At 42.0% G+C, this 19,825-nt stretch overlaps 1 protein-coding gene across 2 annotated transcripts in view; it reads right to left on the reverse strand.

Annotated features, from left to right (window-relative positions):
- LOC121621762 (CD2-associated protein) overlaps positions 1 to 19,825 on the reverse strand; it is a 56,039-nt gene that overhangs the window by 30,771 nt on the left and 5,443 nt on the right. For both annotated transcript variants that reach the window (XM_041958371.1, XM_041958372.1), the window contains exons 2-4: positions 10,933 to 11,090; positions 3,515 to 3,692; positions 616 to 716 (exon numbers count right to left, since the gene is read on the reverse strand). In XM_041958371.1, the coding sequence (XP_041814305.1) occupies positions 616 to 716; positions 3,515 to 3,692; positions 10,933 to 11,090 (437 nt within the window). The remainder of the gene's footprint in view (positions 1 to 615; positions 717 to 3,514; positions 3,693 to 10,932; positions 11,091 to 19,825) is intronic.

The raw sequence follows: 19,825 nt of genomic DNA on the forward strand, positions 1-19,825 counted from the left end.
AATAGTCACTATATCATCTGACACGGAAATGTGATTTTTTTCCTTATTTTTGAAAGTAATCTGGTGGCTCTGAGGTCCTGTTTACCTCAGGGAGTGAAGCCTGCCACAGTTCTACTAAACCTCCCCTGGTGCCACTCATGTTATACATATACAAGGCATTACAGATATTTGATCAACATAGCTATATGTTGATATATATATGCAATTAGTAGTATCAATTAACATCTTTAAGACCACTTTTAAGACCATAGCACTCACACTTCCCTTTCAACAACCTTATCATTAGCACTTCTAGTTGCATACACTCACAGTGCTGCCTACTGCACAGTCCTGTCTTTTACTTGTTCTGACTTGCCAACACCACAAATAACCATTTAACAGTTGGTGTGCCTTCAGCGGTTAGATACATGAAGTGGCTGTAATACTCCACCTCAACCAGAATGTCTCAAATTACACACCAAAAACTGAAACTGTGAGTTGTGTTTATCCTAAAACACTTAAAGGTCAGGCAAGCCGAATGTGCGTGTTCCAGGAAATGGCATTTCAAAAGAAAACAACTATCACAAGGTGCACTTACTGTGACTCGGTTAGATAAATTTACAGTCTGTCAAGTACCTCTTCAATGATGTCTACGATGTCTCCGACTTTCAGCTCCAGCTCATCATCGTTCACTGGCTGATAGTCAAACAGCACCTTGCACTGTCTCCTCTTAGGCTCTGTGAAAGGTGGGTCAGAAAACACCAGTTAGGCTAAACAACCCGCAGCGTGGCCTCAACATTTGCACGCCAGGCAGCGTTCTTGTTTTTATTAAATGGGAAGAGCTATGTTGTGGGTACAGGCGTGTCTCTGTCGCCTCTATAATGCCAGAGGGGGGTGGTGTCAGAACTGTGACAGGTGAGAAAGCGAGCGAGGTGTAAATTCAAGTGGGAGGGCTAGCTTGAACTCTGGGACTGTTCTGCTCGCTGATCCTGTGGCAGGTGACGGACACGCCCTGCTGAACAAGCAGAGCCGCACACAGAAAATGGAACAACCTAGCAGGAAACAGTGTTGACATGAATGTGTAAAAGAAAACCAGGAAGTAAAGATTTCCTACTAGAAAGCTAGTTTTTAGTAGAAAAGCTGGTTACACAAGAAAGGGACAGAGCTGTGGGGTACATGTAACATAGGAATAGTCTACTCTACTCAAGTAGATTATATACAATGTGTATGGGGCCTACAAAAACCCAAAAAAGACCCTTGTTCTGTGTAATAGCACGTGTCACAGTGTCACATAATTTGAACGGCGGAAGGGTTAAAATCTTGGCCCTGGTCTTTTCTGTGCTTTATGATCTCATAATGACCCTCTTCAGAATGCTACTGGGCCTAAATTCAGGTCAGGTCAGTTGTGGGCTGAGGCAGTCATCTACATTTTCAATCATCCTGCTGTCGCTGCCTTCGATCGTCGATATGATGAGCCGATGGGGAGCTCACCTGCAGATGACAGCGTGGTCTCTTGGATGGATTAAACTAATACAAACAAAAATTTAAGAAAAAAAAAAAAACCGACAGTTTCTTAGAGCATGAGAAACAGGAGCTGAACAAGCATCCGCAGCATCTTCAGAGAGGCTCGGGGTAATGGTGAAGCAACAATGCACCATCATTAAGAGGCCAGCATTACTTCACGTGCAGTATATGTTTAATATTTCATGATCAGAATTTCTGCTTTGTCACCACACTAACTTCCCTCACATAAAAGCTTCCATTACGAGACGTCTGTTGATATCTGATGTATGTATGGTGCACGTGTTTCCACTGGTCAAATTAGACTAGATCAAGGAGCAGCATTACTCATGCTTATTAATATCATATGTTCCATGACTTGACTACACACAGCTTAGGTTGACTTGGATTACATGCTTTTATATCCTACTCGAGTTCTAAATGTAAAACAAATATTTACAAAGTTACTAATGGATTAGCACTGCAAACTAATTAGGTGCTTTCTACTATTTATTACTACATTTTGCGGTCATGAAAAGGCACAGCTGCACCTGGTAGGGTTTTGGAGTATCTGCAAACTAAGTAAAAGATGTGAGTCTGTGCATTATAATGCATTTAACATTGTTGTCTTATCTCTAATATCACAATCCAAATCATATCAACTTCTCTTATGGAGCACAGAGAAAAGTTTTGGTGAGTAGGCATATTGGGAACGGATGTGTGGGTGCAGGAACCATAGAAAAGAGATGGCAAAGAGGTTGAGGACTTAAAGTTCACTCACTCATGCAGATTAATCAGGCTCTGTGGGCACACATGCCATTTTAGAACATCTTAGTTCTTGTACTACGTTAATTAAAATGGCCTTAATGTAGACAAAGAGAAAAACAACCATTAACCATCCCTTCAATCATCGATATACAATCTATTTGCCAGTCAGCACAAGACTATACTGTACATCATTGATCCCCAACCCGTGGGCCGTGGGTCATTTGGTACTGGGCCGCAGAGAAAGAAAAAATAATTTCCATTATTTTGTTTTTTCACATAATTTGTTTGATTTATTTTTGAGTCTTAAAGAATATAAATAAAAATAAAATAAAGTGTAGGAATTTTTAACTGTACACAGTACAGAATAATATATACATCCATCTAATGAATGCATTAGTGAGAAAAGCGCTGCTACCAGAAGTGCCCTCGCAATTTTATTTTGAAATGTATTTCCCGTACTGACAGTGGAGGTGCCTGACAGTGCCAGTCTGCAGCCAGGTCCTCTTGACATGATTAAAAAGTGGATTTACGTTCATTATTATTGCTATTATTATTATTAAAGAGAAAATACCACAGTTTTTAATGCCGATCTTATCATTTTATTTTGTTTTTATCTGCTACACCTTTAGACTGGGCCGTGAAAATATTGTCAGACATTAAACTGGGCCATGGTACAGAAAAGGTTGGGGACCACTGCTGTACATGACATAAAACTAGAAATAATCACCACTGGCACAGTTTAACAGTACTATCATGTTCAACAGTTGCATTTGTCTCTGAGGTTGAGCTATTTTCTTGGGATTCCTCAATGAGCATAAGCATCTGTAAAAATAGAAACATAGCAACAGTAGCTAGGTGGGAGAAGACAAAGATAAACCTGCACTCATGAGCAAAACTGAACACAGTGCGGGTGTGCAACACACAGACACGTGGATGAGCTCACACACAGCAAACAGAGGTAGTATTTGCAAACAAGCAATGCAAGTCATAGGGATGGTTTAACAATGAAGGAGCGCACAGCCAGAAATATCTGGCCCTGATTGAACTAGGCATAGGACATCTGTATCTGTAAGACATGACTAAAAACATCCATTTAATATGTTTTCCATTACAAATGGAAATTATTATATGAATTTAGTTTTTCTGCCTTGAAATATATGGATTTTAATTGAAGTCACATAATTATAAAACTAGCATTGTTGCATTATGATCATAACAAGCTAACTCTGACAATTAAAACCAAAAAAACCAACAAGCAGCATCTTACTCTTTGCAGCTGGTGGAGGCTGAGGCTGGAAGGCACCGGTCGGGATGCCAATAGTGCTCATCCTCTGCACCAGGTTGGCCACGTTCCCTGCACTCTTCTCTCTCCTTGAAGGTTGAGAGGTCTCCTCTTTTGGCTCACTCTTTGTTTCCTTGACCTCTTTGGACTCCTTCTTCAATTCCTAAAAAACAACAGACACACGGCAATAAGTGGGAGGCATTGCTTTCTCCACTGTCGTTAAGGCAGCGTGAGTTAAACACTCATTCTGACAGCATGATGTCCAAAACAGTCCATATTTGTGGTTTATACTCTTAATTCCACTTCAAATATACAGATACATTAATCAAGAACGTGGATTTGATTTTGTAGACTACTTCCTTGCAGACAAATTAAAATTCACGCTCGCTGTTATCATTTCCTTAGAGGTGCATTAACACATGAGAGGACGATATGAGGGATACCAGGGACAGTGGGACACAAAGACCAGTGAGGTAAATGTCTATGGAGAAGGAGCACCGCCCTATCACTGCAGCAGTAGACGTGCACACAAGACCAAGCAGTCTCACAGAGCAGACAGGCAGCTCTCTTCCAAGGGCGTAGCCTTAGAAGAATACATACAGTAACTTTAATTTAGAATACAAACAGCTGGTGAATCTATTCATCCACATAGTTTGTGTGCAGAAGACACAAGTTAAAGTTTTTCTTAATGCTGTTTTCAGCAGTGCTGTGACTCACTTCCTGACCGCTGACCAAAAACCTAATTTCCTAAACCCAACTTTTTAAACCCCAAATTAACCCATTAAGGAGGTGAGGAAATGCATTCTGTCAGCTTCACATAACACAACAGCAAGTGAGATGTGACATGTGTCTGCATTCTGGTGAGCGAAAGAGACACACAGTACGCCATAACTATGGCAACCTGCGTTAGCGCTAAATGCAGCATTGTATTACTTACGGCCCACTCATGCTAAATGTAGCTACCGCTAATGATCTCAATCATGTCACAAGCCAGGCTGTAAAACAGCATTGCATTCTGCCAGCCTGGGGAACTCCCTGACGGCAGCACAAAGTCCACATCGCACTTTCACTAAATAGTGTCAGCATGCAGATGGGGGGCACACATTTTCTATACCGACTCATCCTGTGGAGGGTCCTAAGGGGCTGGAGCATATCCCAGCGTGCATGGGGAAGACGTGGAGTACGCATTGGACAGATCACCTATCTATCAGAGCAGTAAAAACACACACAGCCACACAACCACATTTGCACTGCATTCATTTATGCAGGTATGCAATCGCTTCCAAATTGATCAGCAACTGAAGTGACAATGGATCATAAAAATCTGGGGGACAGACCAGATCAGGTCATATTTTCAAAGTATTAACTTATTTGAAGTAGTGTTACACAATAGGATGGGAGAAATTAACTCTGAAATATCAATGCACATCTTAGACACAGTTATAGATGTAATCAAGCCTGTAATGTAACATTAACTGTCCTGCTGTCTCTCCACAGGCCCACAGAAATGCTCTGGTTAAGACAGTAACGTTATGACATTATGCTCACTGGAACACATATTCCTGTGTAATGTTCACACAGCACCACAACGAAAGTGTGTCCCCAAGCTCGTTAGCATTGAGTGTTTCACCTGACAATAAAGAGGCCAACAAGACATGCCTGCTTCGTTACACTGAGCTACTTTGCCGGGTTTAATTAAAAGTGTTCAAGAGGTGCGTTGATATTTCAGAATTCATTTATGCCTTTCCTATTGTGTTGTGTAACATTATCAAACAGTACTGTTTGGTCAGAAGTGGTCAAATGCTGTTAGCTGCTGTCTAACGGTAGCTAACTGGCTATCAAATATGTTGGTTTACCTTTAAATGCGGTCCAATGTCCCTTCAGATTTTCAGTATCCACTGTCTTTCTAGTTTTTGTCAGATTCCCTACAATTCTATGACTTGCAACCAAGACACAGCAGTTCTACATTATTCTTTTGGTAACAGCACTTGAGCTTACCACACCAAACAGCCACCGTGTGAATATGGCCTATGATCATGCGTCCTTTTGGGTCTCAGTGCAGTTTCTGACAGAGTCAATTATACTAATTTAATCAATCACTAATCCGTCAACTGACAGATCATTTCCAGCAGAAACAGGAGGTTCCTCATCTTCTAAACTGAATCAGCTGCAGGATATTTAGGCTTTTAGGGCTGAATATTAGATGCCTTGTGATATAAATATAGGAAAAAGCCCCTTTCATGTTTATGGAAACGATTCTTAAATATGCCTTCAAACTAAAAGCAGGAGATCTGTACTGTATTCCAACTCTCAACAACCATGTTGTGTTTGACATCTGAAAACATTTAAAAAAAAAAACTGGAAGAACACCAGAAACTATTCCTTATACTTCTTCCGACTCCACCTCACTCCTCTTCAGAGTGGCAGTCACAGGAAACCCAGGAGTAATATTTGGGTGTGATCACGCTTTTAATGACCAGGCCAAGCCAGTGACATCACTGACTTATGACCCTTGGCATGTACTACAATCTTCAGACAGGATGCTCCTGTCTGTCACTCACTGTCGATTGAGGACAAAAGGTAACCGAGCCTTTTGCTGTCAAGGGCTCCTACACCAAGAAACACGACGACAGAGTCAAGACATCATGTTTAAATCTCAAAACAAAGTGGTTATATTAACAAATGATTATAACTATTACACAAATACACAAGAGACAGGGATGGGACTGGTGCTCAGCAGTTTCCAGCTCTTAAAAATAAAACTGTTACACTGGGGGCTCAGAGCAAGAGCAATTAAATGTGTGTGTGTGTGTGTGTGCGTAGCTGGCCAATGACCCAGTTCACCATCCACTTCCTGGTTCACACACGCTGACTTTGCAATTCTACTGGAGAGGAAGTCCAGCTCTGTGCGCCTGTGTGTCTGTGTGTGTGTGTGTGTGTGTGTGTGTGTGTGTGTGTGTGTACCAGGCAGGCACTGAGACAGCGATGAGAAGAAAAGCAACAGAACAAGAGAAAGACAAAACACGATGACATAATCTGCTACAGAGGCGGAGTCAGGCTGATCAAACAGCTTCAGAACCACAGCTGAAAGAAGTGAAGTGAGAGAAGCTCAATGATAACACTCGAGAATGACGTCCACTCGTCTGAGGTGTCTGTGTGTAGTTCACTGGCGCTGCTGTAGAGTGTGAAAAGGCCTGCGCTGAGAGCTTAAAAAGGGAGACCACACATCGCCACGTGTGCAGTATATACACACACACACACACACACACACACACACACACACACACACACACCCATAAACTGTTTTTCCATTCATTAGGTGTTAAACATTGAGAGCATAAAAAACAGGCCTTGTGTCTTCTCCCAGCATTCTTAGCTCTCAAAAGGATCATTCTCAGATTTCTCTTTGATTTTTCTTTTCTTATGGTTCTCAACAGCGGAATTTCTAAGAAAACACTATGCTCTTTGCTGAAGAGGTGAGGATAATAGCTCTGAGTCTTTGTTGAGCATCTTAGCTTTTATAAATCTCTAGATACAGACATATTATTGTGCGGACTGAAGTACTTGGACTGATAGATCTCAATGGGGACACAAGCATCAGCTTCATAATCACCAAGAGTAGATCTATCAGAAGACAATGATCCCTGTAATAATTTCATGTAATAAAAATTTACTCTTATTGCCAACGGGGGATTTAAATAAAGGGGCGGCAAGGGCACTGCATTATTACACAGTCTTAATTGGACTTGGATATTGAACCTAAATACTTATTTGATACAGCAGGACCAATAAATCAGCCAGGCAACATGTTGAATATGTGCGTTCACTGGCCGAGTTCCAGGGGTGCGAGGGCTGTGGTCGAACCTGGGCCAGGTTGTATGTATGTAGCTGTATGTATTGCTCAAGCTGCCCACCACGTTTTCCACAGCATTTTTTTTTTGTTAGCCAATTTGTTTAAAGGTCCACTGCGCAGGATTTAGTGGCATCTAGTGAAGTTACAGACGACAATCAATAGGATGCCCCTGACCTCACCCCTCTTCCAAAAGTGTTATCTTCAGATGTAGTTATGAATATTATATTCCATTTATTCCATATTCTGCCAATAGATCCTTTAAATCTTACACACTTACACACTCTTTTCTGGTTAATTCTAGTGAGGCAGATGTCTGTCAAAAGAAAAGCAATAAATTGTTGGTTTGGACAGAAAGGCTTGGTGGTGTGCTTCACACCTGCGACGGCATGATGATGTTCCCCTAGTTTATACATTGACATTTCAGTAAACTTTATCTTGCAGATTAAAGGTATTCAAGAATTTAATAGGTCCATCATACAGTATTATCAACATCATAGAACGGTTTTTAAATCACACATGCAAAACTGCTGGAAAAAAAAAATCACAAATTTCTGTTTTTATTCCAGCAAACTGCTGCGTACACACTGTCCCATAAAATATTACCCCCCCCAGAAACACTTGGACCAGCATAAGCAATGGAAAGTGGATGGTCGTACCCAGAGAAATACACACAGTGCATATTCCCCAGGCAGTATGTGAGAACAGACCACCACATTCTTCCAAAGCCTCACAGACACTGACATTCCTGTCTTCAAGACAGTCTTCCATTGATTACATGCGTACATATTTTAAAGATACTTCAACAACAAGATACATTCATGTCAGTTAATACTAACTAACCGTGATGAAGTACTCTTAAATTGCTTACCATCTCACCCCCAGACATGTTTCATGTCCCTTGATCGTTCAGCTACAAGGCTGATTAAAGGAAACAGGAAGAAGACAACATCTGAGACCACAGTAATGTTGTCAGGAGCAAAGTTCAACAGCCAGCAGGCTTCTTAGAGGATTAACTATTCAAGCTCAGTGGCTGGGCCAGGCTGCTTAGCTGATTACCTATCTCACTACGCGGGATTATGGAAAGAGAAAAAAACAGGAGAGATGAGAGTGAGGAGTGAAGAAAGAAGGTGAGAGAGAGGAGGAGAGAAGAGGCCTGTAGTGACTCATTTCACAGTGCATTAGCTGTGTAAATATCTTGCACAGAAGAGGCCAATTTCACAGCAGAGCACTCAGGTGCCTCAAGTGTACTACCAAGCCATAACAAGAGGGTTGTCAGGTCAGACACTCTACTTTATCAAAGGGGGTACCCTTTTTGTCTTTATGTAAAGTCTGCTATTTAGCTAACTGCATAGATCAGAGTGATATAATATATTTAAAGGATCAGACATCTTAAGGGCCACTAAACTCTATTATACAAAAATATTAAATTCCATTGCACAAACTGACACAAACTGAACGCGATGACTTCGCCATGACACGAATTCTCTGTCACAATTTTCCTCTGAGCACATCAACAATCTCCACCAAGTCTTTTCCTGTCATTATTGTTGTAGAGAAGACGGGTCAGACAGTTCACTAGACCTCAAACTGTCGTGGCGAGTTTCTATGTTTAGCAGCAGAACTGACCGGGAGATCTAGATATGGAGCAAGCTTTTGTTTACCCTCATCTGATCTGGTTATCAACTCAGTCACAGAATATTAAACTCTGCAAAAACTTTTCTCGCAGGCGATTGAGAAACATGTAGGCTTTGTGAGTCTCCTTTTGGTGTGTCTGTGCTGTAAAGAATGGAAAGAGAAGCGAGAGGAGGACAGGGGAGGGAGAAAAGAGGCAGAGTAGACGGACAAGAGAGAGGAATAGGAGAGGCAAGATCAACCACAGGACACAGGCTGATGAGGTGGGTCTTAAAGCATTTTATCAAACATAATTCAGCATCTGTAACTGTGCACAATTACATGCCAAAAGCAGCTTGTGTCAGAAGCCGTGTGAAATGGCAGCGGTGGTGGCACCGGCGGTGCAAAATAACTCTAGTCGAGTGATCAAAATGAAGCCCGGCCTCACACTTTGCAAGAGCCTTTCGACCACAGCACACCATGTCGCAAAGAATCACAAAGACGGAAGGAGATAACGTCTGCCGTTGCAGCTTCTATCTGTCAAGACACGGCCCCAGTTTACACAGTCAGTTTCATGAGTTGGTGAAATGATGAAATGATAGGCTAGCCAATTCAGCTGTGGAGTGTCAGCACCAGATGCTTCGACTAAGCAGAGCACACACATCCACTGTAATAATCAGTTAGTAATTATCAGATGGAGCAGAAAAACCCTGCTCACTAATTCATCTGCAACTGCTGTTTGTGTTTCCTGGCAAGACATCAGGCTGCTATCTGCAGGCAGCTGGGTAGCTAAAGTTAGCTAACTGTCATTAGCCGGCAGCCTGAACAAAGCAGATTTTTGCATTGTCAACCCCCGTAACTCAACTCTCATAACCAGAGTTATAATGCGACTGTTAAATTCACCACGACACAGCCTGGGCCACCTGGAGATGGGTGGAGTGATGGCAGTCCATCCAACTGTGACGGGTGTCGATATTGTGCATTTATTCACGTCACACAGGACTGTCGTGACTCAAGGCGGCTAATGTAGCCAGCTTTCATCTATGCTACTTTATCACTCACAGTAACCTTTTTGTGATTTGCACGATGTCGACATTTTACACATCATGCAAAAACAAAACATTTGAATTAATATACATATAGCAGAATCATACTGCAATAAACTACACTTCTAGTCCAGTGTTATCAGTACATTGTAGGCCAAGGGCAGAAACACTGGGTTGATTCGGTGCAGCTTTAAATAGTCATTGGTTGTTTTATCAAATCTGAAAAAGAAAGGTTGGACTAAAAGTTCATTCGTTATCAACTCACAGCCTTCATCCAATCCAACAGGCCTAACAGCCTCTTCATGTCTGCACATAGGTTTGTTTACACACTTCAGTCAGTTTGCGGTGATTCACAGATAAACACACTTGAAGACAGCCAACAAAAGGCTCTGCTTACCACAACTTCAGATAAAACCCTGCATCAGGGATTTTTGTGTTCAGACAAACTTTGCCTTCTACCAGATCAGGTAGATGAAAATTAGGTAACAGACATTTTAGTAAAATGGAGCCATCCTTATGTCTGAAATCATAACTCCTGCTCATTTTCTGTTAAAACTTAGAAATTACTTAACAAAGGAAATGTCTATCATTTCTTCTCAACCAAGCACACATCTGGCAACTCTAAGAAACTCTTAGAGGTCAGTGACCACATCAGCTGCAGCCTGTGGCCAACACTCTCAGCCACAGACTACTATGGTCTGGTAATGCTTGCTGCTTCAATAGGATTATCTCTAATGGAACAACAACAGACAAAGGCATTTGAAACCTCAGAGGAAGTGCACGCTCAGCTCTACAGAGTACACATGCTAACGGTATTATGACACAGGAGTTAATATACTTGATCATATTGTGGTCAAAGGCAATATTCCAAAAATAAACAGTTTTCCTCTAACCTTAACAAAGTTGTCGGGGAAGAGGCCTCGTTTCCCATTGAGGTCTCCCTCCATCCAGCCGTCCTCCTCTATATACCGCACGTTCTTGATGATGTCGCCCAGTCGCAGGGTCAGCTCGTCATCATGAAGCGCCTCGTACTCAAACTCCACCACGACCTCTGCTCGAGACAGGGTGAGGGAGGAAACGGAGTGGGGAAAAGAAGAGGAAGAAGGAAGGATGGTGACAGAAAGAGAGGAAGGGGGCAGCGGGAGGTGAGAGAGGGCACAGAAAAGAGAAAAACATGAGAAGGCAGCGGCAGGAAGGGTGAGAGAGATAAGAAGAGGAAGTTTAGGGAAAGAAAGGGTTTGAAGGGAGTGATAAGAGACACAAAAAGACACAAAAATTAGCAAAATATCAAAGCAACATCGTGAAATAACAATAGCAGCAGCTCGCTAGTTTTCGAGCATCTATTCCAGAGCAATGAAAAATAACAGTGACCACTACTATCAACAACTGCTTTTGCATTTCTAGCAGGAACAGCAGTTTGTAAAGAATACCGCAAACTAATTCACTGGTACAATGTCACAATAATTAAACAGAAAGAAAATGAAGTTTCTGAACTTCTGCACTGGACTCTGCAGTGATTGGTTATTTGAGCTTCTGGTAAAATGTCATTGGTTGTTATAGTTATTATCCGTATAGTAATGTTGCATCCAGCCACTTGTTCTGAACATTACAATATGAGTGAATTCAGATTGTTGTCTGGTCCTACACCAAACCGTCATTTGAAGAACGTCTGCTCTATAACTTTGAGCACTTAGTAGAAGAGTATTAACTGAAATTGCAATTTTGTGAACAAAAGTTAGTGTCATGTGTTCCTTCCTACAGTTGAAAAAATGTAAATACTGCTCAGAAAGTCTGTGAGGGCACACAACACAATTGTCCAACACAATCCAGAACCAACATAAACAATGAGTTTCAGCAAAACGCTTTCTTATGTGTGCTAACATTACAAGATAAGGAAGGAATGGTAAATTGCCCCGAATCAGGCACGACTGCTTACAAAAAAGTAATACATGCATCACTCTGTTTAGTTTCTGTGGTAACAACCACACAGTCACAATAAGCACTGATCAAATCTTACAAACCCAGACTAAATATGGCAGTGAAAGAACATCTATTCAGTCGGCTCTGAGAATGAATGGCTGCTCAGGTCAGTGAAATGAAGTGCTCCTTCATTCGGTCTAACACCTGACCTTTCTCTGTGAGGTTACACGTCGTATAAACAAGTTACCTTAGATACACAAAGACAACAACGACAAACATCTGCAGACTTGATATGTTTGCATTTTATTTCATTGTCAAGTGGAGCACAGTGCAGTGCACATAACAAACAATCAACAGGTAGGAAAGTTAAAAATAGAGGGAAGAATTAAGAAGAAATTAAATCACTGAACTACAAACATAGTGTTTCCTGCAATAGCCAACACAAACTTATATGTTTATATGGTTAAAACTGTAGATTGGCAATTTCAAATATTCTATAGTTTCAATAATCAGCTTGCTGAGTACGCAGAGTACTGTTATCATGCTGGCCAATCACAGCCTTTGAATGAGTAACAAGCACAATGAGACCCAAGGAACTAAAATTAAAACATAACAACAAGAATCATGGTTAAACATAATAAATTAATCTTCTTGATTATGAAACTACTGATTAAGGAAAACTAAATCATCATCGTTCATATAAAATTCACATAAAATAATTGTAAACAAGGCTTCACAACAAGAATATGACAGCATGAGTGTGAGTTGCTGAGGTATAAACCTGCAATAATGTTATCATACTGGCGATCGCACAGCCTTCTAATTAGGCTGCAGCCTGAGATTATCTGGTCACTCTGCCACTGGCTATTATAACTCACTCCCTGTAGCATGTACTCAAGCAGGCACTCTTCACTCACACACACACACGCATACAAACACACGCACACACTTCCCTCAACACCCAATGAACTATGTCACACACACAGGTTAAAAACATGACAAACTTTATTTTCTAAGAGGATAAAATAGTCAATTCCATCTGTGCTAATTTAATGACTATTCAAAAATGTGAAAATTGTGACCCAATGAAAGTGAGAGACGAGTGAGACTGACAGGCTGCCTGGCTGCTTCCAGTGCAGCAGGTTGAGCAGCTACTAAAAATAAGCTGGCTGCAGAGGACTAACTGGTCGTGAGGTATTTTACTATGTGGTGTGGCACTTTAACACATCACTCACAGCAGAGAAACTCCACTGGCACAGCTGGCTTCACACCAAACACAGCCAAAACAAAAACCATGATGGGTACGCTGCGAACTTTGTGCCTCTCTCTCACATTCACATGCACACTCCCCAAACTTCTCAACTTCAGGGCAGAGTCATTCAGCACTGAACTAGGTTTGGTCAAGCAAGGCTAAGATAACCGCTTTAAACCTTGGCTCAGTGTTGACTGTTGGCACATGTGTTTGTGTGTGTGGCTCTACTCTCCCTCTGACATCAGCAGCCGTGGCCCCAACACTTCACCAGCCTGGGCCGACCGCCAAGGAGAAATTGGCCCTGACTGATGATCTCAGACCAGCCTTTCCCTCAACATCAAACACTCTGTGTTTAAGCCTTCGAGAAGAAGGCTAACAGGAGCAGTGATTCAAGTGGAGTGAGTGGAGTGCCTGCCTCGCCTAGCTGCCTGCTCCACCGTCTTAATGCCTAATGACTGAAAACAATCAAACAGAGTTGTCTGCACTGAACAAAATATCTGTCACAGCAAGGAGTGACATTATTCGATAGAACAATAATGAAATCCAGATATGAAATCCATGCTAAAACCAAGCCTGTTTGGCAAGATACTGATGCCCATAATGCAATATCAAATTGATGTCATTAGAACAGGTTGATGCAGTAGATGCCAATCACCAATTGGCTCCTGCCCTTGTTCTTGCTGGAAATTCCTACGTAGTACTACTACAAGTACGTGCAATAGCACTTTCACGTCCTATTATTTACACCGTATTTACTAGGAAATGAGTAGGAAACTCTGGTCGCATCAGCCTCCAAGTCGTACTTCTGAGTCTGAAATGGGGGATTTCTGAGGGCGGCGATTTCTCCCACTTCGTGAAAATACCTACAGAAGTGTCAACAAACAATGACTGCAAAGGCTCTCGCTGTCTACATGCCGTTTAATGTGCTGAGCAGCAATCAGCTATCTAGCTGTGAAATGATGTTGGCAGTGCACTTTTATGCAGTGAATGTTTGTTTGGTGGCTCATCCAAGAAGCTAAGGTGCAGAAGGAGACGTGCGTTCATGTTTGCAAGTGAGATAAAATGGAGACGTTAGCAGGAAAGCTAATGTCAGCTGTTGTTAGGAGCCTGTGGCTCTATGTTGTGCAGCAGCCGCTGTCTGGCTCAGTGCAACTGTCTACTCTGCCTGCAATAGAATGCTGTAATTTGATAGGCTGTTTACTAAATGGGGTCTCTATCTAAGTAGACATACGAGAATGGTAATAGGTATTAAAAAAAAATACATTATGAACCCCCCACCACCACCACCACCACCACCCACAAAAAAGATCCATTTCTCCCTTTTGGTTTCAGTTTTTCTCTCAAATGAGTTCACAGGAAAACTGATTTACAGAGCAGATATGTATGCTGGAACAGGCAGCAACAATCTAACTTCAGTTGGACTTTAAATGATGTGACTACAAGGTTAGACATCACATGAATGCAGCATAAGACGACCTGCAAAGCAACACTTTGCAAAGCAACAAGTACAATGCACTGCATTTTTTTAAGCTGGAGCCGCAAATTAACACATCCCTCTACCCATTTCCAAAGTGACTCCTAACAGGTCGGTAAATTCCATAAAATCTGGCACTGTGTCCTTGCCTTCTAGTAGATTCTAGTAAAATCTCCCTCCCCTGCATGCCACTCTGGATGATCTCAAGTCAGATGATGACTTGCCAACGAGTAATTTGGCAGTTGGATCTGCAGCTCTCTTGATTTTTGCAGCTGCAAAACTGAAACTGCCCAGCAAGTTGAGAGATGAAAAAAATATTATTCTGGTACAGTGGCTTACCCTGTCTGGACAGGCAATCTTATACAAGCCTGTTTTATTTCAGATAGAGCACTTCCACCGGGTTTGACAGCTCCATCAGCTCACAGCATGCTACTGCAGGACCCTAACACTCACCTAACACCAGCAACCCACAGACACTGCTGCCTGTTAATCAGAAAGCTTCCCACCTTAGTCCCACCATGATCACAAGCACCATCTTGTATACACATGAACAGGATAATTAACTGCCTTAGCGACAGTTTGGTGGAGACCAGGCAGACATTATGGATCAGGCAGTGACACCACTCTGAGCTTAATTCACTTCCAGGCGAGTAGAGTAACACTCATCTCCTCTCAGCCTCCGTCAGTAATTAGTCCAGCTGCAGTCCAGTGGATTCTATCACTTTCAATAAAATCACTTTCCCACAAGCAAAGCAGATCAACTGAAGATAACACTATATTCAAGATCAGAAATGAGTCGGCTCTAAGCAGTACACTGTAACAAACAGTCTAGACACATGAGGTGCGGAAAAATCACAACACAAACTGAGCAACACTCAAGCAACTCAGCAAGGACCCCAGACGGTAATTTGGGACTATCTGTCCATGTAACCACAGGAAGAGATACGGTCCGCTGCTGTAAACAAAACACGAGGCAGTGCTGACAGACATAATCATACTCTGTTGATTTAAAGCAACACACAGGGCAGTGCTCATCTTCCAGATGATTGCAAGTGAAGCAGAGGGACTCTGCGACCACGCAAACACACCCTGCCTGAGGAACGCGGGCCAGCCAAATCGGTATCACTTCAATTACTTTTAAACACACTCCTATATGGCTGCTTACACTTTGGGTTTTGGATTTTGATACCACATAATATAATGTTAACTTAAAATGTTGTTATTTTCAGTGGAGGAAAAGCAACACCAAATTATGAGACACCACATGGTTTTAGCCATTTTTGTCACATTTCAGAACAGCTCAATGAAGCACAAAACAAAATCATATTAAGGATATCATATAACATAAAGCGTATGTAGGGGTAACAGAAATCAACTTTTTTTTTTTTTTGCAATTACCGGTAATTCCAACTTAAGGTACAAAACTCTGCTATTCTTTTGTCAAACAACAATGTGGCACAGACTTTCAATATTGTATTAAAAAAAAAAATCTGTCTTTGCTTCAAAGATTTCAATGTGCTGGCTGTCACTTACAGGAACTGCGAACGACAGCCAGCACTCTGGCAGCTTGTAGCTAGTTGATGCAGTGACTGAGCTGCACAGCAATTACGTTTATAGACAAATCTGCCAGCTGATCCATGTGTTCTGCTCTGTAGAGACACTGCCGTTGCTGCGGTGGCAGAGGTAAATTGAAGAGGTTTTCACCGACAGTGAAAGCTGAGTTATTTGGGTTGATCACAGTGTGCAATCACTCTTTATGAGTGAGTAGTCTGTGTGAATGTATAGTCTCAAAACAGCAGTGTGACATTGGCTATGACAAATTATTTTGAAGAAAACAACAGTAATGTGTTGCTTTAGTCCAAAACGGGACTAAATTTCATTAAAACGCTTGAAAAGCTAAGTTAGGTGGTAGGTTTTAATGTTTAAAACTTTCATTTTTAAAGGCATTTGATGATTATGTTTTCTACATGCAAGAGGCTCTACAAGATCTCCTGAATACATTACAGTTATCAAGCAGGTATAAAGGTGTGAGACAACCAAAGTAATCGTGGCTTGTTTACTTCCATCTGCAACTTGAATTAGTGCATATTTGAAAGCTTTGTTTGAAGGGATCGACTCAATTATGTTCCTTTTGAAATTTTTGGTAACTGAGCTGTGGGGGCAGGAACAAAATGTCTCTTCTTTATCCATGTGAAGACCAGAAAGGCAAATAGGTGAACTCTGATGGTCACTTGTCAAGGACTCAGGCATTTTCCACACCAGCTCTGGCTGCTGCTACTGAATGAGTGCAGTGAGTGATGGGTGTCGGCCTGTGAAATGCCAGCAGAGGGGCAGTGGACAAAGTCTTCTTGGTTTGTTCCTCGCAGGAAATGCCTTTCTAAATACATTTAAAAGCAGCCAAAAAGAGTCAGTGTACAGGTGGTTTGTGTGTGTGTGTGTGTGTGTGTGTGTGTGTGGAGCAAACTCCCTGCCAGTCCACTGCAGTCAGGCAGCAGCAGGGGGATTCTGGCCTCAATAGTTCCACTGATTTATGAAGTGGCCCAGAGGGTAGAACTGAGACTCTTCTTGAGTAATGACAGTGAAGAAACGCCTGCTAACAACAACAATAAAGTAACCCGGACGACAACTATCCAAGGTCAAAAGGATGAAGAACTACTTCATTCATCCAGTGTTGGCCACTGTCCCAGGAACAGTTACGCTGCCTTAACTGTGACATTAATACTGGCTTAATATTAAGGCCGCTGCTAAAGCAGGGAGCTAACTGGCATGTTTCCCCAGCAACCTTTTAGTTAATGTATCAGTGTGGATGTGGGTCAGCAGGTCTGCTTGTCATTCATAGCCTACTTGATGTCAGACTGTACAACCATACAATATGATGCTTACACACTGTTAATGGTGTCACACATGCAGAGCCCTCAAAAGAAGTCAATGATGCAAGTAGTCCTATATCACACTTTAATCACATTTCAGTATAGTTTGATCACAGTGAACGGTATAAAGAAAAAACACGATCATCGGGCCCAGCAGCAGCCTCTCCATTCAGCCAGAGTTGCTCTGTTGTGTTGCCATAAATGCAGAAATAGGTCAAAATGCTAAGAGCTATAGCCAAAAGTGCATCCACTAAATGGTGTGCTGTCAAGCAGATGAAGAGAGAGGAGGAGTCAAAAGACTGTACGAGTATGACATGAGATACATAACCCAGCGATGATGGGGTGCCGGGTGACCTTCAGCACCCCCGTCTTCTCCATTGTTCTTCTCAGGAGTTTTTGACAATATTTAAAAAAAAAAAAAAAAAAACAACTACTTGTCTGGAGTAATCATGTAACCACTTACGTGTATGAGGGGTGTGTGACATCATATTGTTTACAATAATACCAGCAGAATTTTTTTATATGATGAAAAGCATTTATATCATGATAATGTCAATATTCCAACTTGTTAACATAATGAATTCCAGCCGTTACGCACAGCAACAACAAGCTGGAAGTGAAAGTCACACTGCTACCGGCTTCATAGTGGGGGAGGCTCCATCGGGCGACCACATCCATGTGATTGGTTTATGTACTGGCAGGTTTACCACTCTCTGTTAGGTGGTCAGCTCAGCTGTGGTTGTTGAACTATGGGTGAACTTGAGATGCACTCTGCTTCATTGAGGCTCTGCGTCACTTCAGCTTTTGCCTCTTGGTACAGAGCTGCATCACTGTGCAGTGCAAGTGTGGCCTTGGTGGCATTGTGCACTGTGGCTCCAGAGTGTTCACTAACCTCTGAAATCCATCATTGTCGACCATAGAAAACGGGCTTAAGTCTTTGGCTGTATATTCACAGATGCATCTTGGTATTTCTTCAGCTCTGGGACTGTTATGGGGAAGCGGGGCTCCAAATACTTCTTTCAGGCTTCTTTGGCCTGGCTGAAGCTTTGTTGTTGTGTTGTTGTTGTTGTGATTTGAGCTTTTCTGGGTGGCAATGTGCCCAATTCTCATGCTTGTCTTTCCCGTAGTGTAGCTGACCATCATCTGGCTGTATTTGTACGCAAGCCGACAGCTGTAGTAAGTTGTCTTGCATTTGTAAGTTTCCTTTTCGCCAGGGTCGGTTCTTGAAACGGGAAAAACAAAACGTTGCCACATATCAGCGTCACAGTAGATAGTGTCACAGTCCTACAACGACATCGAGCCATATTGCTATCGTGATAGTGCGAGATTCGGTAGCTCGTTACATCCCTGCTACACAGAAATGACAAATTATACAGCCATGATGAGTAATAAACCACCCCACCAATCCAGGGACTTCAGCAGTCTCCCCTGCTTCCTCTTATGTGGCACAGATGTGGACTGAGGCATGAAATGGATCAAACATTTCCATTTACTAGCCTAAATACTGTGTTTGACTAAATGATACAGAGATAAAGAACAATGAGAACTTCTTTTGATATTTAACCGCATCTTTAGACAGATACAAACCACACTGCCATGTTACTCGCTGACAGATTATTCTGCATTGCTCGCAGGTTTACGGACCACCAGCACCACGGGGAAAACAGAGTTAACAGTCTCTGGTGAGGGTGAAAGAGACATAAAGAGAGTGCATGCGAACACACACTCGGAAACCTTCTATCTGCCTTGTTAACAGTGGCATGACACCTTGGCCCTGGGGAGTGGCAGCTGAGGATTCCTGACATATTTGCTGCAGCTGAGAGACATGAGCAAGAAAGAGAGAGAGAGAGAGAGATGATCAGAAGCTAGAGGAGTCATTCCTCAACACTTTGAGCTAAAAGAAACTCACTATGTACTAGTACGCACCATTTCCTCTGCAAGCACACACCCCATCCATGACTTGCTACCATTATTTGTTGTTGTTGTTGCCCTTGATTCCACCCTGGTTCCTTAAATATTGAGTGTCTGGTGACACAGTGTCCAATTTATCAAAACGCATTTCATTAAGTTATTCTTCATTTCCATTAACATGACAGAGTTAAGGATGGGAATCGAAAACAGCAACCACTGAGAGCTAGTTCAAAACTGTCCCATCCTTTGGAATCGTAGGGCTCTGAGCTTACTAATTCCTTTAATTGACGACAGCCATTTTTGTGACAGTTGCGCATTGCAAAACAAATGACGTCAAACTAAACTCAAATTTATCAGGA

This window comes from Chelmon rostratus, chromosome 18 (genome assembly GCF_017976325.1).
Source record: "Chelmon rostratus isolate fCheRos1 chromosome 18, fCheRos1.pri, whole genome shotgun sequence".
Lineage (NCBI taxonomy): Eukaryota > Metazoa > Chordata > Actinopteri > Chaetodontiformes > Chaetodontidae > Chelmon > Chelmon rostratus.